At 39.1% G+C, this 23,212-nt stretch overlaps 1 protein-coding gene across 4 annotated transcripts in view; it reads left to right on the plus strand.

The window, feature by feature from the left end:
* ADGB (androglobin) overlaps positions 1-23,212 on the plus strand; it is a 170,386-nt gene that overhangs the window by 41,367 nt on the left and 105,807 nt on the right. For all 4 annotated transcript variants that reach the window (XR_010918636.1, XM_067542212.1, XM_067542213.1 and 1 more), the window contains 4 exons: positions 84-258; positions 2,038-2,128; positions 9,302-9,446; positions 22,663-22,708. Coding sequence is in view for 3 of the 4 variants with exons in the window: in XM_067542212.1 (XP_067398313.1) it covers positions 84-258; positions 2,038-2,128; positions 9,302-9,446; positions 22,663-22,708 (457 nt within the window). In the remaining variant the exon portion in view is untranslated. The remainder of the gene's footprint in view (positions 1-83; positions 259-2,037; positions 2,129-9,301; positions 9,447-22,662; positions 22,709-23,212) is intronic.

Consider the following 23,212-nt stretch of genomic DNA (forward strand, 5'->3'; position numbering starts at 1 on the left):
GATTATGTATGTTTATTGTCTAGCTCTTTTACCATGGGAAAGGAGACATGCCCTCACTGAGTTTATCCTTCTGGATTTTGCAGGCTGATTCCTCTGAGAAGCTGAGGCAGTATGGACTTTCCCACATATATAGCCATCCTGTGCTGATGACTAGAACTAGGTCCTGTCCTCTGGTAGCTCCACCAAAACCACCACCAATTCCTCGATGGAAACTTATTCGCCCGAAAAAAGAAACTATTGTGACAGATGAAGCTCAAGGTTTGTCTGCTCAAACCTTACAAAATACATTTAGTTTACTATGAATTGCAGTTGAAGTTCTTAGGGTTTCACTTGTGAACCAATGTAGTGGAAACTCTTGTCATATAATTTCAATGGAGTTAGACCATGGCTGAATTTGGCTCCTTCATTTTGCACTTTTCCCTTGTTTAAGGCTAATTTATCCCATTCTTTCATAAATACCTGTTTGGGGAGGCAGGACACATCATATCTGGAAAAATCCTCAGACTTGAATTAAAAATTTAGGGAGAATCAGTGATAGCCTTAACCAATTTTTAACTGAGAACACTTAAACTGGAAAGCTTTGAAAATTATTTATTTATTATTATTAGTGCTATAGGGACATGATGTGACAGTTCTGGCCCTTAGCTAGCACAGTGCTTAAACACCTGCTTCACTTTAAGCATATGAATAGTCCCACTGACTTTATTGGTCCTACTTACATACTTAAAGTTAAACATGTATATCTACACTACAGCTGAGTGCAAGCCTCCTAGCCCAGGTAGACAAACTTGTGCTAGCAAGGCTTGAGCTACTTTGCTAAAAATGGCAGTGTGGATGTTGCGGCTCTGTCATCATTTTGGGCTCTCAGGTCCACTGGTTCCCCGTGTCTGAGCTCGGGTGGCTAACCTGAATCTGCTGGAGCTGCAACATCCATACTGCTATTTTTAGCATGCTAGCTTGAGCCCCACTTGTGCAAGTCTGTCTGCCTTGTCTGTCTACTTGGCTGAGGCTCAGTGTAATCAGCACATTGCAGGATATAAGCTTTGTGTGTGTGCACAGTGCTTTATTTAAAGGCACTGTTGACCAACCCCTTCCATTCTTGCACTAACTGAAGGAATGATGGAACAGAAAACAGAGGCCTATGTTTCTAAAACTTGCTGGTTTTGGGCTTAAATTTCTTCAATAGTGATTTAATAATTGAAGTCTCATAGACTTTCTCCTAAAGACTTTTTAGAGAGTCTTGCAGATCAGATATTAGCAATGAAAATTGCCTAACAGCACTTCACTAAAAATTCATGAAGTTTCCATAAATAATGGGTTAGACATTTAATAGGCCATTTTATGCACAATTATTTCAATTCTGTGCATGCACTCTTGAAAATGTGGACCTTAATAGTTTTTTCTCATAACACTCTTTAACAGAAATATTACTCATTTTCATATTTAACAATAATGCATAGTGGTAAGTCTAATTTACAGACATTTCATGCATGTAGATCTTGTATGAACTCAGACAGATTTTTTTCATCATCTTAGGCAATATATTTATGTATTTTAAATGAACCAAATCCTTAATTCCTTATGTGGGCAAATTTGTATTAACTTCAGCTGGGGTTTGCTTGAAGATGGAGTAAGTGACCAACTGAATTAGGTGGTCAAGATTTGGCCCAATATGGCTCGATTGCTTTCAGGGAGCTATGGGCGAATTCAACTGCATCTATGTTAATATGGGATAAAGCATTCTCATGGATAGTAATGACACTTCAAAACCAAATGGCAGAAGCGTCCACTTTATATTTCAAAAGTCCTGCTGCATTAAAATCCTTTGAAAGCTGTACCTTCAAAAGTCGCTGTATTTTTAAAAAGTACAATTAACTGGAACTTTCGTCGTTCAGTGCAAATGGGTAATGTCAGATTTCAACTTGAATTGTAACAAATGTAGCCACAGTCTTAACACTTTTTTGTGAATTTTATTTTGAACAATATCTCTGTTTTTAATGCTTTAAAACTCATAATAGTCTTTTTTTATTTTTTCAGAACCTATAATAAAAAAACCTGAACAGTATATTGAGATTGCTAGCCCATTTCTGAATTATAGAGTCACTCCTATTGCAATACCCACAAATATGTAAGTAAATTAAACTTTTGGTACAATAAGGGAATGCACTTATTTGTTCCAATATAGTGTTACGGTTTTTTTAAAAAGTTTATCATGTAACCAATATACAATTGAAGTATTGTATTTACCCATAATACCTAAACAAGTTGTTTACTTTCATTGTTCACTCAAGGGTCTGTACCCTAATGTGATTGCATTAGAAATTGTCCCTTTTTTTAAATAAGAATATCTAGGAGCAATTGAAATCCAGAATTTTCAATGCACATGTTTCCCATTTATGTATCCTACAGTATTTTGACCTGTGTGCCAGATAGTTCATTTCCTCTCCCTTCCCCCCCGACTGGACACACCGTAAATCATTTAAAATGGTCCGAAATTGTTGTGGGAATTTTCTTTCTTCAAATGTTTATGGGCTTCATCAAAAGCCATTGAAATCAATAGAATCTATCTATTGACTTCATTGGGTTTGTGTCAGGTCCTATAGTATTTTCTTATAATAGATCTTGATTGTTTTTCTTTTCTACTTTTCTTATTGTATTGAAAGGTGGTATTTGCAATAAAGATGGTCAGTGTTCCTCTATATCTAAGGAGTTATTAAATGTTATGATAATCTTCCCCTCAATGTGATATGTGATATGTGATTTTTAACTGAATACGAAAATTGACCTCAGGAACTAATTTAATTAAAATCACCTCCAAAGGATTGAAGTAGTGGATGTTGCTCAGTCTGCTTCTTTGTTAAAATTGTCCTCTGCATCCACTTAGCCAGAAGCTTCAGGAAGAATGCAGATGGGTAACTATGCATGTGTTCTTCCTGACACAGTGCAACTGCTGATGGTTACATTAGTCACATGTAAAAGAAAAGGTGGAAAGCTAGTTTTCCTTTTCAGCTTTATATTGGAGGTGCCAGAAAGGTAATGCATCAAGGATCTTTAATCACAAGGGTGATTGTACTCTTAAAAAGAACCCATAACTCTATGATTTGTTGATTAAAGGACCATTTGCCTCAGAGATGTCACTCTACCCTCAAGACATTCTGCCAATTGTTCCAGATAGAGGTCCAAAGACTGGAACCTCTAAGAGGTCCTTTTCTCCTTGACACAAGTCATGGAGCTCATGAAATCAGTTCAAGACTCCAGATCTCTAACAGCATGTTTCCCCAGAAGAAAGGTTTCAGACTTCTCAGAATGATTCTTCTGCTCCAGAATATCTTCAGATAACTTTCAGGTTTTGTCTTGTTTCTGTTTGGCTCATGGCCTCTTGCACATACATTATTCCTCTAGCCAGGCTTCAGAGGAGACCATTGCAAGGTTGGCTCAGAACTATTTATTGGCTTCATTTAGATGACATGAGATAACAGGGCATTTTTATCTCCTGCAGTTATGTTTCCATGTGTGTGGTAGATAATAACTGAACATGCTTGCAAAGGTTTCTCTTTCAGTCATCTCCACCATCTGCAGTGCTGGTAACAGATACTTCAACACTGTTAGGAAGCTGAGCTGTATCAGCTCACAATCAAAGACTTTTGTATACACGAGTATAAAAAAACTTCACATAAATGTCTTAGAACAGAGAGCAGCCTATCTGGCTAACAAAGCTTCTCTCCTAAAAGGCCCCTCCCTTTGCACTTTAAGAAAGAATTCTACCATCATATATATTATTACATCGAAAAACACTACATTAAAGGAACATTAAAGTTGCAAAGTCAAGCAGTCAGAATTTGGAAATACTAGTATTAAGGCCCCCTTGTGTGTATGCATTATGATACAGTCTTAATTATATGATCACATACAATTTTTTCCATAGGACCCCTGCCTCATTCAGGATGGACACTTGCTCTGGGGATAAATCAGGATTGTGTGTAGCGAAGAAAGATTTTGTCTATAGGGCATTGTGCTTCATTGTTGAAGAAGTTGGAAAGTGTGTAATGAATTAGACCTTCACTACACTTGCAGTGGCGTGTAGGATACATACTGCCATGAAAGACAGGTTGCATCTACATTCACTGTCGTGTGTATCTATATCTGGCAATGAAAGCTCTGGCAATAGGATACTATACTGCTAAATTTAATGTAGATGTAGAAGGCACTGCTTGGGTGCGCAGAGAGCTGTGTAGGGTATATACCACAAGGTTCAGGCATGTAGGGTATTTTATTCGCCTAATCAGTGCCTTACTGTCTACACTGCTATTTATACCCGTGCAATCTGGGCATGCAGTGTCTGTACTGTACATTCTGTAAGTATAGTTTTGACCTGAGGCAGGGATTGCAAGAAGAAAAAGGATGGTCTCATGGTTAAGCCAGCTAAATGGAATTTTGAATTCTGTCCCCATCTCTCTCACAGAGTGCCTATATGATTCTGGGCAAGTCATGTAAACCAGAATTTCCCCAGGTGGTCACTGTGTGTGTTTCATTTCCAGGGTGCCCAGCTTCAGGCATTTGTGGTCTAATTTGCTGAAGTGCTAAGCACTCACAATGGTAACAGACATAACTAGGAGCTTTACTCTGAATATATTAAGTGCTATAAAATGCTAAGTATTCTGAAAAGTCAGGCCTTAGGCCTTTCAAATTGGACACCCAAAATTAGTGGACACTTTTAACAATTTTGTCTCTAATCTCTGTCCTCAGTTTCTCATAGAGTAAAATAGTGACAATATTACAACTTCACTTCATAGTGGTGTCATGAAGATGAATTAATTAATGTTTGTAAAGAACTAAGCTACTTCAATGAGAGTACCACAGAAGCCCATGAGAAAAATAATTCTGTAGTCAGTACAGGGTTTGGTTTGTGATTATTAAATAATGCATGAAGGTAATACAATGAATGACAAAGATGAAAACAAACAATGACTAGCTGCTCATTCAGTCAGCATTGTGCATCCTATGCACTGAATGAGGCAAGAGTCCTGGAAAAAATACTATGTGATCATGTAATTTAAGACTGTCATAATGCTTACAAACAAGGGGGTTGCAGAGGCAACCTTAATATTGGCATTTCCTAAGTTCTGAGTTGCTTTATTTTTCAACCTTAACATTCTTTAATGCTTTTTTATGTATGCTTTCATTCGTTGTGGAGTGTCCAGTCAGATGATTCTTTTCTCTTTGAGTGTCAGTGGGGATGTGGTGTTTGTGGGGGATGTTGTCTTTGTAGTGAAGAATTCTTTGAGGTGGAGTCAGTGAAAGAATTCTTCTAGTTCTCCACATGTCTGGTTCTGTGGTGGAGCTGGTATTTCACTGGAGTTGACACCCACCTACCACAAGATACACTCTCTCGTGCTGGAGGCAAGGATGTAACAAAGACACCCTGAGAAGGCGTCACAGTGGCATAGCCATTAAACACAAAAAGCAAAAAGTGGAGCCCGCTACAATAACTCCATGACCCACAGAACATTACCTCCAGGAGAAATCATGACACCAGGACCCACCACATGGACACTATACGACACCCAAGCATCATCAACTTACCAAGATTACTCCTAACTGGAGCTGAAGTATCTGTAGTCTCCAAGGGACTGAACTTCTGCCCCACCCTATAACCTGATAGAATACTAACATGGAGAACTAGAAGAATCATCTGACTGGGCACCCCCCCAGTGGATGAAACCACATACTTGATCGTCATGTTTATTGCTTCAAGAAAGAAATCAGCTGTGGAATCCTTAACAAACATCACACCCACCACAATCTCTCCACTGCTGAGAGGACATCTAAACAATTCCTGAAATCCAACCACCAGATATTCATCAAAACAGCAGACATAGGGGGCACCATCATAGTACTCAACTGTGATGACTGTCAGAGGCCAACCAACAACTCTCCTACATCATTTACTGTAAAGAATTCAAAGAAGAGCCGACACCACAGTTCACACAGGAATTTAAGGATATCGTCAAATCCTTCCCCAAACAACTCTAAGAAACATTCTACAACTTCAACCCTGATGAATCCACCCCATGGATCTTCTAACTGCTAACCAAGATACAAAAACTAGGAAACCCAGGCAGACCCATCATATCTGACTATGACACACTTACTGAAGGCATGTCAGGACTCATAGAAACCATCGTCATATCACTGACCACATAAAGAGCCAGTTTTCTCCAGGACACAACCGATTTCCTCCAGAAACTCCGCAATACCAATCTTGCCACCATGGATGTGACCTCCCAATACACCTAACACTCTGCAATGGAACCCATATGGGGTAGTTGTCACGCTGGTTGGATTGGGGGGGAAGCATTTATTATGTTATTTAACACCAATATGTCAAAATCATAGTAATTCATGTGAGATATGCCATGCCAGGTACCGTTAGAAAAGCTATAATGTGCTAAGATGATAATGTTTATATTCATGTATTATATGTGTAATGGAAATTATGGATATGTTTGATATATCTGTATTTCAAATTGTGCTGTGTCTGGGTCACACCCCAGACAGGATGGCTGCAGAACAATAGCCTGCTTAATGGCCCATTAAAAGATCCACAGGTACAAGGGGCTAGGGAGAGAAGTCAGGGATGTACCTGATGAGTCACCAGGACTTACTCATGTGACTCTGGACTCTATTTTGGTTCCTACAAAATTCCACAAGCAGCATGGCATAGACCAAAGGACATAAAAGGCAGCTGCCTGGGATCCATTTTGTCTTTCAGTCTTTACCTACCTCTGGATCATCTCATCTACAACTGAACTGAAGCTGTGAAACAAAGGACTGAGACCCATCCAGGTACTGGATGTACACTAGAGGGATTATACAAGCCTGCAATCTCCACAATTCTACTAGAAACCTGATATATATGGACTTTCAAATCATTTGTACGTGTCTGATTGTTTTAATCCTTTAACATTTCTCTTATAGTTTGTTCCTTTCTTTTTATAATAAACGTTTAGTTTTATTTACTAAAGGATTGGCTGACAGCATGGTATTTTGGGTAAGATTCAAACTTATATTGATCTGGTACTGTGGCTGACCCTTTGGGGTCAGGAGAAACCTTTTCGGTAAAGAGCATAGAGTTTAGATAACTGGTCTCTTTACTGGACCTAGTGGCTGATTGGGAAGTGGAGATTGAAATTCAGTAAAGGGGGCTGCATATATTTATGTATTGGCTTCTTGATAACCGGTGTGGGGAATAGAAGCAGTTTGTGGCTGGTTGGGAAGTCTGACTTCAGTGTCACCCACCCGTGCTGGGAGAATCTGCTCTCCTTTTACAGCCTGCCCTGACCTTGGCATTTTCAGGTGGCTAGGCACGGAAGGGTCACAGTAGTATCAAACAATTACAACCCATACCTGATGGGAGCCATATTCTAAAATAAATCTTTCCTGAGCCCCCTATTTTGGCCTACAAACAACCCTCCAACTTTACCAAGTTCCTCATCAGAAGCAAACTCCCCATATCCAGGACACACCAACTCAATGCGGCACCAGACCCAGCCAGAACAGATGCAAAACTTGCAGACATATTTCCACTACCACAATGAGCCACAACCAACCTTTCAAGATCCATGGGTGCTACACATGCCTATTGTAAAATGTAATATACCTCAACCAGTGCATCAAATGCCCCAACAACAACTATGTGGATGAAACCAGACAATCACTACACTGCCAAATTAACTCTCACAGAAAAATGATAAAAGACAAAAACACCTTGTCACCTATGGACAAATGCTTTTCACAAAACAGACACTCCATATCTAACTTCAGTCCTTGTCCTCAAAGGAAACTTGCACTACATCTTCAAAAGATGAGCCTGAGAGCTTAAATTCATAACTTTGCTAGACACTAAAAATCATGGACTCAGTAGAGACATTGTTTTTATGTCTCATTACAACTGTCTGTACCCACTAACCCTCCTTTGCTCTATGACTGCAGGGGCATTAATTGCTCACTTCATCTTGAATGGTCTCTTTATCTTTAACAATCTGTTCCACCTTGTATTTATCTGTGACACTCTAATTACCTTTCCCAGACCTGAAAAAGAGCTCTGTGTCTTTTTCACCAACAGAAGCTGGCCCAATAAAAGATATTGTCTCACCTACCTTATCTCTCTCATATCCTGGGACCAACACAGCTACAATACTACAAACAACCATTTTAAAAAACAGTTGTTTCCTTACGATATTATTCTGTAATATTGTTCAGACAATGAAATATCTTACCTTTTATTTGTAAAAAAAAAAAAAAAAAGAATTATAGAGATGATAATTAATTAATATTGCTTGACTTATATTTTATTCTGTATCTTAAGCAATTTGCTTTTAAAAATGGAGAATTATCTATAAATGAATAATGTTGAAATAGTAAATGGAGTAATAATTATAAATAAAATGCTGCAATATTTGCATATTAGCAGAATTTTGTAGTATTTTTTCATATTTTAATAACTTACTTCCTGATCTGTTTAGCCTGTTTTGTCAAGAGTGAAATACTTTCTGTCAATCATCTAATTTAGTCTCCTGTGATTTAATTAACCAGTAGTTACCAAAAATATGTAGTGAAAATAGTTCATTATTTCTTTTAAGAAAGTACTAGATGAAGCATGTTTACATTTGTTCTGTTTTATTACCATAATATTACAACTACACGTTTAAATCAAATTGCTATTTGTGGGACATTGCTTTGATTTAGTCATGTAAACCAAGCAAACAGTCACTTATAACAAGCTGTTCCTACTGAAGTCCAAGGTAAAACTCTGATTTTCTTTAATGGGAGTAGGATTGGGTCCTACATAGATTTTCATGTTTCGTCTATCTTGTATCCATGGAGACCAATTTTGAAGAAAAAGCAAAACTGCATCTTACAGACAAGAAAGCCCACTTCCCCCGGCCTCCACTGGTGTCAGTCTTCTGGATGTGTTTTCCCCAATGGCCATAGAAGGTCAACCACTAGTAATGATGTTTTATAACTTTGTTGAACTGGTCCATGGTTTCCTTTAAAAATTAGATGGAGAAGGTGTAGTGTGTGAGTGTGTGTATGTGTGGTGGTAAGCCAGTAATGATATTTAATGCATGCATGCTGCTTAGGTATTCTACTGTCCTAGTGGGTGGAAAAAATAATCAAAGGACAAAAAAATGTACATTGTTCTGAAAATCAAATCCTTATTTTTCAAATAAGATAGTTACGAAGATCCTTTAAAAACAAGAATATGGATTAATGCTTTTGTTTTTTCTTTATTATTTAGTCATTTTCCACTGTCCACCATCAAAAGAGGATGTAGTCCTGCATCCACCCTCCCTTCAGTCATTGAAAGTGATGAAAATGTAAATGACATTTATTTGGATGCGAATCAAAGTATGAGATACTTGAATGCAGAAGATAATTTCCAGGTAGTAATGATTCATTTAAAAAAAAAAACCTGACCCAGTTCTATGCTGCAAATGGCAGTGGAAGTTGGAACATAAAATTCTTAGTACCGATAGATGTAGATTTTTTAAATACTTTACTACACTGTTCTTTTTGCATTACAATTAACCTGCCTTTTAACTTTTTATAGTTATATTGATGCCTACTGGGTGGGAAGTTTATCAGCATTTCCATTTTAGCTTTCTATTTTTTGCAATGTGTAGCTCATTTATTAAAATATAATCACTGATCCTGTTTATAAAAGAGAAAAACAACTCTTTAAAAGAGAAAGCGTGGACACAGTATCTCTGTCTGTCCCTTTTTGCAGGAATGTCACTCTGTGGTTATGTCTACATTTATGGTGGTGTGTGGAGTACAAACACTGTACATTCCCCTAGCATGGGTATAAATAGCAGTGTAGATGGTGAGACACTGCTTAGGCAAGTAGAGTAAAGGAACTCCAGAACCTTAAGTTGTGTACCCTACATGGCTCTATACACAACCAAGCAGTACCTCCTCCATTTACACTGCTAAAAATAGTGTCTTACTGCCAGAGCCATTTCCCACCACAGACTATGGCAGCAGAGAAAGACTCTAGCAGCAAGGAGGTGCCAAAGCCCTTTCCTGCTACCTCCACTCTGCCAGAAGCTTTCTCTGACACTTGTAGCTACATATTGCACTGGGGACATAGCCTGCTTTTTACAGCAGTGCATAGCTACACCTACTCTGTGTGCCGCTTCAAGCGTAAACAAGGCCTGTGTCTCACTCTGAAGTCTAGAATGCTTGAGGAAGTGAGAAATGATGGAAATAGCTACAAGCAGAATTAAGGCATCTGTTTGTTTAGAACAGTGGTTCCCAACCTTTTTGGCTCGAGGGCCACAGATATCATTTTTACAATGCCAAAGGGCCACAAGTCTCTGCCAGCAGCCCCCCATCCCACTGCAGCCAGACAGAAAGAGTTCAGCAAGAAGGCTGCCTTCCTCCTTGCTGATCTCCCATTCCCCTGCTGCAGCAGGGAAACCACAGGTGTCCTGTAGCCCTGTGCACTCCACCTGGGTCCCTAGGCAGTGGCTCCCTTCTGCAGCCAGGAGGACAGGAGATCAGTGCTCCCCTTCCTCTGCTCCAGCAGGGACCCCAGCACCTAGGGACCTAGGCGGTGCGCTTTGCCATGCTCCCTGCTACAGTCAGGGGAAAGGGAGCACTGATCTCCCGTCCCCTTGGCTGCAGCAAGGGGCCTGCACCTGTCTTTTAGGCCCACAGCAATGCGCTCCGCCTGAGTCCTTAGGTAGCGGCTCCCTTCTGCAGCCAGCGGGAGGGGAGTGGTGAGCCACTTTGAAAGTCCCCACAGGGTTTGGAACCACTGGTTTAGAAAATCACCAGGATCAATATCACTTGGATTACAGTCTGTTACTGTCCAACTTTTAAGTTCTCAGCCATTTTTGGCTTTTTTACACACATGACTTTACTAATTACACCAGTACAACAGCACAGGCTTTAAGATGCTAGTGTACGTATATAATATTCTTACTGTATTTCAACTACAATACAGAGTTCACTTAGATACACAGCTACTAAGGAGTAAATAATTCTCAAAACTAGACATGTAGGCCAATATTTTTTAAAAGGGTGCCTGAATTTAGGTTCTGAGTCCAAATTTAGGCACTAAATAAATCTCGTTTTTCAAAAATGTTGGGCACCCTGCTGCTCCAATGTGCTTCAGAGCCTAATTTTAGACACCCATTTTAAAAAAAATATTAGTCATGGTATCTAAAATGAATCATGGTAAACAGAGAGCAGGAGACTTTCAAGCAAACAAGTGGCCACTGGAACTTAAACCATATTACAAAGAACATACTAATGGAAGTAGTAATTAGCAGTCTAAAGTGTCTCTGAGGGTCAGATTGTCTACTGGTGTAAACTGGCACAATTCCATTACTTTAAATGGAATTTGTAGTAATACTTGGCTCTTCTGTAGGGCCCATACCTCTTGAGTTCCCAAACACTGACAGCAAATTCTTCTGTCCATTATGCTTATACAAATCTTGAGCAACTGATAACAAGATTTGGCCCCTAAAGACTTTCAAGAACGTGTAGAAAAGAGCTGGAGTTCATGACAGTCACTTATCATCCAGCATAAATAGAGCTTTGTTAAGCAATAGTGCCTCATTCAAAAATTTGATAATGGTTAGGTCTTTGGTGTGTTGAGACTGCTGCCTGTCATGCTAACCAATTTTGTTTTCTAGTACTTTCCAGTCAGCCTGTCAGTATCCAACTGTTGTCTCTTGTTTTATACTTCTATTATAATTAGGCTTGGCAGAATTTGAATGTTTGTTTTTAAGCAATTTTTTATTTTTATCAACTTAAATTTTCATAGTTGCATGAAATTATGGGTGGTCAGACAATTATTTAATGACAGGAGACATGGAGATTTTGAAAAGTTAAAACTTTATGACCATTAAAACACAAATTTCCAATATCGTATGTCAAAATATACAAACTAAATAACACTAAATCAATCTCCAATTAGTTCTTAAGCAGCATTTTGCTTACTTTGCCTATCTGTAAATTTTTATTATTTTCAAAGGAAATATTTTTCAGCAGTTTCCATGGATGTACTGTGAAATTGACATTTATCGACATTAACTGATAATAATCTAATCCTTCCAAGTCTAATTATAAGTTCCTGCCCCAAGGAGCTTATATCTTTGTGTTCTGTGTTTGTACAGCACCTAGCACAGCTGGATGCTGGTGTGTAATTAGGGCTCCTAGGCACTATAGTTATACAAATAATAAATAATAATAATAATAAATATAATATCTGAATCCTATTGTTCTAGGTCCTATACAGAAATACAGGAAGTCCTAAACCCAACTCCTAAAAGTTTACCAGAGTTCTTCCCTGTATTTGGAGAAGGAAATAATAAAGAGTGAATTTTCTCCTCTCCCATTTCTTTTTATGTAATATGATTAGACTATGGAAAAGAATGAAAGGGAAAACCATTACCATGGAATTTAGTGACACACAGCTGACACTAAACTCAAAGGGGGTAAAAACAACAAACTCCTTAATAGCTGAGCTCAGTTGCAAAGATATGACAAAGATGACCCAGTTATTTTAAAATCCGCACAATCTGTTTTTAGGACAAATTGAAATTGAAAATATAAATGGGGCAAAATCCTCCCTTTTTAAATATGTATAGCTGATGCACTATGCCTACCAACAGGGTCATAAATCATATTTGAGGATAACAAAATTCTAACTGAGGGTATTCTTAAGCTCCTTTATAAACAGACACTCCATGTTACATTGCCAAATTGCAAACTCAGATAGACAGTGTTTAATGAATTGAAATAAAAACATTTCACTCTGTGGATATGCTTTATTACATTTATTTGTACCATTTTAAAAGGGAGTTTCAAGTATATAGGATCAGATCTTCAGCCATTGTAAATTGGTGTAGCCCCTGTGTGTGCACATTTTGTCACAAAATACCCCAAACTTGTTGGTAGAGGGAGGTCTTTAAAATAAAATATATTGTTTATGTAGTGTGCGTGTTATATAAAATAGGATATTTAATTGCATTAGTATGACAAGTTTTATCTCCTTTTAATTAATTAAAATGTGCATGAAAATCTTTAAAAAACACGAGTGAGAAAACAAGTAAGTAGCATCCTACTGTATATTATAATTATAAGATGACTCAATGTGTTGAAACTGTATATCTACAAATATAGATAGTTAATTAGAAAGTGATAGACAGCTGTGTGCTAGAAGCATAAAAGTTGCTTCGAATGTTACTTTAATTTTCTCCTGTAGTTCCTGGCTGTAGAAACCATTCTAATTGTGAATTCAGGTCTGTCACAAAAGGGCAAGGAAGCACAGAAAGTCAAGGGCAAATAAGAAAATACATGAGACAGATATTAAGAAAAATTGAATGGTAGGAAACAGACGTGGGAGTGGGAGTCAGTCTGAGTACAATCTGATTCATAGATGAAATATAAAATGTCATGAGCAACTAATTGACCTATGTTTGAACCTTACTTTTGCCTCAATTTAAATCTCAGGTGAAAAATTTCATACCTATTAGTAGAAAATGTAAATTTGAAATAAGGAAAAAAAGGGGGAGTGTCTGTGTGTACATTTTTATAGACATATACTGACTGCCATGAAAGACAAAATGAGGATTATAAATTGCTAAAGAATCCACCTTATTTCATATACAAATGGTTTAAATTGCAAAAATCACCTTCAAAAGCATAGAACTACAGATGGTCAGTTTTCTTTCATGGGAGACCTTTGTCTCTATTTAAAAACTTGATGTAAAGAAATATTGAATTTATTTTGAAGAGACATGCAGTACTTACTTGAGGAAAGCAACCAGTAATTAAAACACAATACTGAAAGTCAAGCCTTGATATTCCCGATACACTAGATTATTGCCAATCTCCCGTTTTTAATCTTGTAGCCTTTGTATAACAGGAGAGCTCTTATTAAAGGGAAAGGGAACCCAGCATTAGTTTGGGAAAACATCACAATCATAATTCAAAAGCATTGTAACAACAAGCAAACACCCACCCCACAGTATGTTGGACAGCGATCTTTGCCTTGTGGTATGAAAGTCCAACAAATGAATGTCCCTTTAACACCTCACTCAAGATTGTCCTTGATCAGCGAAGACCCAGAGTTCAGAGGTGCATTCCTGTGGGTTCACATCCCATCCCTGAAAAGTAGAGAGTGTATTGAGCAATGCCTTCATTGCTGCCACCTTTGCAACTGGCCTTAAAGCCCATAGCCCACAGCTTCCCCTTGGGCTGCAAGTTCTGTGTTGCAACTCTAAAAGGTGCAGCACAGAATCTCACCTCATGTCTTCTGATGTTGTCTAGTTTAACACCATCAACATAATTTTTGACACAAGAAAAAATAATTTAATTATCAACAGCCTGCGATGAGTTCAGAAAAAATATATCAAAAGGGTAGTTAGCATAAAAAGAAAAGCTGTGAGTGAGTCTACAGTTTTAGGGAGGCTTTAAAATGTTTCAGTACAAAGGTGAAGCATAAGTGCTTGACACCAGGATCCAGGCCACCTCACCCACTGATGTTTCCTTCAACACCACATTCAAAGTAGGAATAAGAAACAAGGAATTGTGAAGAATCTTTGTCTCACCTTTCTTGAGCAGAGAACAATTTGTGCAATCAAAGAGTATGTCATGTTGTAGGAAAGAACAATGTGGAAAAATAAGGATGTGCAGGGGTTTTCTCTAAAGGAAAAGAGATTTGTGCTTTAGTTCCCTATCTTACTGGTGATGGGTTATTCTTAAATCATACCACAGCACTTAAGATATTCAAGTCATGTCAAGAACATCTAGAACATATGGATAGGTACCCCTTTTGCCATTTGCCATTTCTTACTTAGATTGTAAGCTCTTCAGGGCAGAGCTTACATCTCTTTGTTATATGTCAAAATGGGAACACATATCTTGTGGGGTCTGTCCTTGGTCCAATATTATCCAGTATTTTGATTAATGACTTGGATAATGGAGTGGAAAATTTTCTTATAAAATTTGTGGATAACACTAAATGGGAAGGGGGAAAAGGCTAATGTCACAGGGGATTGTATTAACAGGAATATGGTATCTAAGTGCAGGAGGTAATTGTTCTACTCTATTTGGCTTAGTACTGTGTACAATTTTGGGCACCACACTTGAAGAAAAATCTGGACAAATTTGGAGAATCGGGAGAAGAATAACAAAATAAGAAGTTTAGAAAACCTGACCTTGGGAAAGGTTTAAAAAGACTGGTCATGTTTAATCCTGCAAAAAGAAGACTGAAGGGGGACCTGATAAGTCTTCAGATCTGTTAAGGGCTGTTGTAAAGAGGACAGTGATCAATTGTTCTTCATGCCCACTGAAGGTAGGATGAGAAAAATGGGCTTAATCTGCAGCAAAGGAGGTTTATGTTAGATATTTGGTAAAACTATCCTTATAGTTAGAAAGTTAAGTACTGGAACAGCCTTCTTGGGGAGGCTGTGGAAAACCTGTCACTGGAGCTTTTTAAGTACAAGTTGGACAGACACCTCTCAGGGATGGTCTGGGTATAGTTGGTCCTGTCTCAGAATGGCGTGATGGACTAGACGACCTCTTGTGGTCCCTTACAGCCCCACATGTGAGGTTCTACAGGTTCTAGAACCTGGGTTTGTGGTGCACGGAATGGCTGACATCTCCATGCCACTACCCAGCAGCCCTGATAGTGTTGTGTTTATTGTCATATAAACCCTGTGGAGATAAACAGCACAGGAAATACCACCTTAGAAAGCCAGATTGCCATACCCTCATAGTCCTGATTGATCCAGGCATCCTATTTAAGCTCAGAAGGAATTAAAGGAATTATCTGGACAACAAGGTGGACTCTCCTGCCAGTTGCAGTGATGTACCTGTCTCTCAGCTTGCTCTTGGACTCCTGACCCTTGGCTCTGATTCATGGTTCCTGACCCTTCAGTTGTGACCTTCAGCACAGTTTCTGGCCTCTGACCATCACTGCTCTGACTATATGGCCTGACAGCCCAAGCCCTGATTGTGACAATTTGCAAAGACCACCCCACCTAACCCCCTCTGCAGAAAAGGCCCCAGTAGGGGAATGGAAGTAGTGAACTTGCCTACCCAGTGTACACCATGGGGCATCGGAAAATCAAGAGCAGGTTGTCCGTCTCCAGGCTGAAGACCATGCACTGTTGACTCAGGTGATGCAACTTTTGGCCAAGAGTAAGTCACTTTGGGAACCAGTGGCTCATTTTCCTGAAGAAAACACAGACATGCAGACATCAGATCACGGAGGCCCCATAGTACCCCTGCCTGAGTGCTCCAGCAAAAGCTGCCAAAAATTTAGAGGCTTCCTCAAGAAGTGCATCCTACTCTTTTTGTTCCACTTCAGACCTATTCCATGAACTAGGCCAAAGTGACTCTGATAATCAGCCTCAAACTGGGGAAGCACTAGACTGGGATTCCCTCTTGTTAGAAGAAAACAGCCCAGTGCTGTCAGACTGGAACACTTTCCTCCAAGTGATCTCAATGATCTTTGATTCCCTACTGTGCCCACTTGGCTGAAACTGCCCTGTGGAAGCTCTGACAGGGACAGGCCCTGGCTACATTGTATGCTGTGCTTTTTTGATGGCTCTCTAACATGGAATGGAATGAGGCAGCTCAGATTCATCAGTTTTGATGGGAGCTCCAGGGAGAGGTCAAGGATGAGCTGGCCTATGTAGAGCTTGGATGCCTTCATTGACGTAGTTATCCATATTGACAACCTTTTGTGTGAGGAAAGAAAGGAGAAAACTGTCTTGCTGGCATCTGACCATCGAGGAAAGGGAGCGACACAAGTGTAATAACCTATGTTTTTATTTCAGTGAGCCAGGTCAGACTCGTCTGCCCGTTATGAGCACTAGCCCAGAGAAATCAAGGAAACAAACAACCCCAAGATCAGTATAGTCTGGGATAACCCCAACCCAAAAGAATCCCTGGCTCTGGTGGTGGTTAGATAGGGTTGCCCTCAGGTTTGACGTGCAATTGCCTTGTCAAATGCTAAGACTGTACACATTTTTAAGAAGAAGAATCTGGACACTATCCCTGCACCAGGACTATGGCTGCCCCATAGATCTGCAACCTTGGACAAAATCCCTCATGGTGGAATCTTTGTGATATCTGAATCAGAGTTGTCTGTCTTCTGTGCATACCTTCAAGAAAACCTGGCCAAAGGATTTATCCACCTAAATTAATATATGTACAGAACAGTTGACTGAGTTATCTTGAGCTTCAAACACAAGAATAGGTATTTCATTCAGATGCATCCAACCTTTTAGTTCAGAAATGGGGTTGAACAGACATAGATTGTGTAAGCCAAAAATGAGATCAGAAGAAAGAGCGCCTTATTTGTGCAGCTGATACAAAACAAAAGATGCTCTTACAGTGGGACATGCTATTCAGGACACACCAGTGATATGTACTATCAACAAATACATGCTCTCCAATTAAAAGGTGCTCTTTTTTTTTTTTTAAACAGAAGGAATATAGAACTTGTCCTACAATCAAATAACTGGAATATCTAGGCCCACCTAAATATTGTGGGTTGGGCCTGTGAAACAGTTTCCACCCTCCACCCCTCAAACAATAGCCACCTATATCTGCCATAATCACATTGCTATGTGAAAGGTTGGCCCAAGAATTCTGAGGAGGATGATTCTTAGGAGGTTCCCTCCAAACAACTAACTGACTACGTCAAAAGTTGAGGGAGTTGTCAGTTGGCCACAAACTTCTTGCTGAAATGGAAGAAAAGGCCAGCTGCTTGTGCTTGCCAGCATTTTAAAAAGTAGCTGCCCTAGACACCAGAGACTTCTGTCTGTATTCTAGTGAACTCCAGAATTTATATAGCACTTTACAAAGTGTAATGATCACAACAGCCCTGTTAAATAGGTAAGTACTATTATTTCGGTTCTACAGATGAAGGGAAATGAAGAAGAAAGGTAAGGTGCCTTGACTAAGCACAGAGAGGATCTCTGTGACAACGCTAATATTGGAACCTAAGATTCCTTCATTCTCAGTCCTGTGCATGCTACATTATATTACTTATCATACTGCTGTAGGCAGGGTCTGAATCAGTTCTCTCCTGACATCTAACGATGCACTGGGGGAAGAGAGTTCAGGAGCAGACTGTTTTTGCCCAGGCACTCTTACTCCGCCTAGGTGTTCAGCAGACACAGCTGCTTTGCCGAAGTGACTATTTATGGCTGGTTTTGATTCACAATTCACTTTGCTGTTAAATGCAGGGGTAATGAAATGTTATCCTCATTATATGAGTAAAGGGTAGCAGAATTGTGTTAAGCATGCCCTGATAGAGGGAGTTGCCATAAACTGAACCTCACTTGCTAAGCAGGGAGAAGGAATGCCAAACCCCACTGGAGATGAGATAGGGAGGGGGTAAGTGTTCCTGCCAGATGGAAGCCAGATGGGGCTGGGCTCTGCCTAAAGAGTCTTAGGGCTTGTCTACACTTTAAGCGCTGCAGCAGCACAGCTACCGGTGCAGCTGTGCCACCGTAACACTCAGAGAGGATGCAGCCTAGACTGACGGGAGAGCTTCTCCTCTCAGTGTAGGTACTCCACTTCCCGAGAGGTGGTAGCTATGTCGATGGGAGGAGCCCTTCCGTCGACATAGCTCTCTCTACTGGAGTTTAGGTCGGTGTACCTATTTCGCTCAGGGGTGTAGATTTTCCACACCCCTAGCCATGTAATTATACTGACATAAGTTGCTAATGTGGACCAAGCCTTAGACACCATTTGATCCTCCTCTCTCCAACGTTTAAAGACAAAGCTAATTGGACTCGGTTTCTGTTCAGTGGTTACTAGAACTGAAATCACTGATGATCACGTCTAGAGGCTAAGCCTTTGTCCTGATGTGGGGGGAGTGCTGCAGTGAAAGACAACAAAAAGGCAGCAGCACAGAGGTTCCCTGCTACCCAGTGAAATCACTAAGAGCTGAAATCACTAAAAGCTGGACTGAGTGGCGGAACCTCAGAATGCAGTATCACTGAAGTGGCAGTGAGCAACAGCAATGATAGCAGTGGAGATGAACAGCAGCAGAGGTGGTAATGAGTGGTTAGCAGTGACAGAGATAGCAGCAGCAGTGAGCCAGTGGCAGAGGCAGCAGCAGCAGTGGACGCATTGCTTGATGCCCCCACAAGCATTTGGGGGGGAAGTGGATCCATGTGTATCTACCCTCAGAATTACGTCTTCTCTCACCAAGAACAACCAATAGTGAGTGGGATGCAGTGGAGGGAAAGGGGAGTGTCGTGTTAAAGGGACATGCATTCATCAGACTTTCACACCGCAAGGTGGGAAACTGAGGCAAAGGACACTGCCCAGTGTACTGTGGGGTTGGGTGATTGCTTATGGTTATGTACTTTCAAATCATGGTTGCAGTATTTTCCCAAATTAATGCTGTGTTCCTTTTCCCTTTTTATTAAAAACTTTATTTTGTTACAGCAGACTCTGCTTGTGAATGGGGAATTATTGCCTCTTAGAGGTTCCCAGTGTGATGTTTAGTTTTCCCAGATTACTAGGTTGAAGCTCAAGACGATTCTGTTTTTTACTGTTAAAAGAAACCTCTAGATATTGAACCTACCCCCTGTTGCTGCTGACTCTGCCTGTCAGAAAGGTTATACTACTAAGCTGCCTCCTCTTGACTAGAGGCCACATGAGCTGTTCAGCAGAGGAGGCATCTCAGTTGAAAGTAGCATTTTGGGAGTGAACTTGCAGCAACAGCAACCTGAACAGCACTGTTTGTCACAACCACAAATTGCTCTGGGGTTTTCCCACAGATCAAGGGACCTGTGACCAAGTGTTTTATGAAGCCAAAATGCCAGCTTGAGGTGACTGCTGCAGAGATGGAGAATAAATTATGATCTTTAAGAAAACTCAGTGACAAATTTCTAACCCTAATGATGTTTGGTTTTTTCCCCCTTTTTTCAAGGAAAAAGGCTAGAAATGTACCCATATTTTAAAATGAAAACAAATTAGCCCTGACATTTCCAGGTCCCCAGGAGAATGATGAAGCCTGAAGGCTTTGCAATTCACATAGGCTGGCTCTGGGAATACCTCACAAAACATTTTCACTCTGACATACACTTTAGAATACACAGAGTGCTATTGTGGCAATTGCAGATTTTTTTATTAAAGCTTTGAAGGATATAAAATCTGTAAACGGCAGTTAGTCACAATCAAGCCAGTCATAACTCTAGGATCTTATCATAGTGCTGGGAGCCTTATTGGAATTATGCTATGAACATTGTACATTTTAGCAATACAAATGTTTGGGACTTTATCTTTTCTTCCAGGGCTCAAATTTTACTTTTACTTTTATTTATTCGAGTGGTGAAGGGAACAGGAGAAGGATTGAGGAAAGAACATATGATATGTTTCAACATTTTAATTGTTTTCCCCTGTCAGCCAGCAGGCAATGTAGGCATAATATCTTGGGGAAGCACACTGAGCCATTGCAATTGCTATGGCTTGTAAAACCAATGCACTCCCTTTAGCATTGTTTTCATGGCACATTAGCAAGATGAGGTTTTGCAATGGCCATACGTCTATCATTCAATCAAGACCCACTTTGTGAGATGCAGTGACAATGATATAATAAAGTTCATTGGTTTTATACTTATGCCTACGTTGCCTGCTGGCTGACAATGTTTACTCCCACTTTGGTACCCCACTAGTTCTCAGAACCACATTTTGACAGTGTCTGTGTATACATACATGACTGTTTGCATGTATATTTAGTAGACACACAATACACATATGGTAAGTTGCTTGTCCATATGGTAGATAGCATTTGTCATGTGCATTTCTCTGTCCCACCAGCACTCTGCTATGAATTCATCTCTGCATGAGACTCTCACCTATATTCCAAAACTCTTACCAGGTTCAAACATTTTTTGTGACGCAGGCAACCTGACGGAAAAACTTTTTTTCTTATCCCTCAAATATGGAATTTTCCAAAATTACACTGCTCTGAAGTCTACAACAGACAATATTGAGGCCTTGGACAGTAATAGTTTTAAGTTTAAAATGCCCCAAATCCCTCCTTTTCAAATGGATAAAGAACTTGTTTTTGTCCCTGGAAGGCTATATGGTAATGAAGTTTTAAGTAATGACATGATTTTTTTTAGAAAAGCTATTATAGTGAATTTTAGATGTTTCTAAAATGTACTTAAAAATTTTTGTGCTGTGTGTGGAATTGCACAGCTGGTATCACAATAAAAAAAGGGAGCCTGGCTTTACAGGTGAAGGATTATGAAAAACAGTAACAATAGTATTTTCAGAAACACTTCTGAAATAGTTTTCCTGCAAAATATGTTGCATGCATAGAACACACGGATGGGTGAGGTGGTATAGAATTTGTACTGATATTTATTTGAGGTTACCGGTATAACTCACTGTACTAAAAAAACAGATGAGTATGTCATCGTGTACATCTATATACATCTATCCTTACAGCCTGTATGAAGTTGTTAGAATGTATTTTGTGACTTTTATATATGAGAGGACACTTGATAGGGGGTTGGCATAAAAGTTTTATTGGTGTTAGTTTGCTATGTCTATTTGACTCATAAGTGGCTTTAGCACAAATGAAATATGTAAATTATGCCACCCTATTGCCAATTAAACCTTTATATTGCTCAATACTCCAGGTATTTATGTCACACATTTACAACAAAATTATTTTAGATATGGTTTCAAAGAAAAAGAAAATATTTAAATGGTCTGTAATCTTTGCTGTGACTTGAACTAGGCTCCTGCCACCTATGGGAGAAAAGAAGAAAACGAGTGGGTGTGCGGGTCTGCGTGTGCTTAGGAGCTGGAAGTTGCTTAGAAGTTTAAAATGTTAGAAGTAGTCTTGATGGAAGTAAGATACTGGGTGAAGTGCAAATGAAATGTCAAATACATGGGAAACAGAATTTATTTCATGGATCCACAGTGTATGCCTTGATTGCAGAAATAAAATAATTTATTCCATAATTTGGGTGTGTGAGAGTGTGTGTATATACAAAGTTTTGGTAGCACTAAAACTGTAAGGTACCTTATGACATTTTATTATTTTACAGCATGGCATGGCTTTCATTTCATTTTTTACTGGCTCTGGTTTCATCATTAAATAAAGCCCTTTGACATTTAAGTGAGCCTAAAGTCATACCCTCAATAATTTTTGTGCTGTTAACTTCTGGTGTCAACTACAAAATCACTGTAATTAGGGATGCCATTTAAAAAGTGTTTCTAATATTAGATGCATTTGTTTTCCAGATTTTGAGATTAACCAAGATGTCTATCTGTTCTGAAGCTGTTATAAAACTATACTTAAATAAATATTAAATAGACAAAGTTTAATCAGTAAGAACAAGATCTTTTTATCCTTACTGAAGCAAAACTCCCATTGGTCTCAGAGATAGTTTGTGTATTTGATGTATTACATAGATATAACATACCTGGTAAATAACCTAACGTAATCATAAGTGATTGTCTCACTGTATATTAAGAGATATGTAGAAATCTGGGGGAAGTGGGGTTTGTTTAAAATTTAAATTTACTTCTCAGTAATATGTATGTAGCCAGGCCTACGTATGTAAAATTGTAAAATTTTATTTTTTCCCCATATAGGAGACCTCCCTCATTCAACAGCATAATACAGAAGGCCCCATTAAAGGTAAATCTATTTGTTGGTGATTAAAATTTTGATCATGTTCATTCTTTCATTGATTTCATATGACTTTGGGTCTAAATCTCTTTCTCTTATTGAAATTGATAGAAAAATCTTATTGACATCATTCGAAACGTAATTTAGTCTACAGTGAGAGATTTCAAAGAACTGGAAATATAATGTAAATGTTTTGTATCATGTAATCTTAAGAGAGACTTTAATTAATTTACATATATATTTTAAAAAATAAATACTTCTGAAACATTTAATATGCTCTCTCTCTCTCTCTCTCTCACTCTCTCTCTCTCTCACACACACACACACACACACACACACACACACAATATGCTGTTTTTGTTTTTCCCTGATCATTATGAATGCGGTTTTAATTTAGAGAAAATGTGTAAGTCAAGAATAAAGGAGAACTTTCATTATGAGAAATGTTTATATTTTAAATGTGTGTGTGTGAGGGAGGCGGCTTAAACAGTGACTGGACACAATGTCTAGTCA

Source organism: Emydura macquarii, unplaced genomic scaffold (genome assembly GCF_026122565.2).
Source record: "Emydura macquarii macquarii isolate MOO-44397 ecotype Brisbane River unplaced genomic scaffold, CSIRO-AGI_Emac_v2 contig_705, whole genome shotgun sequence".
Taxonomy (NCBI): Eukaryota; Metazoa; Chordata; order Testudines; family Chelidae; genus Emydura; species Emydura macquarii.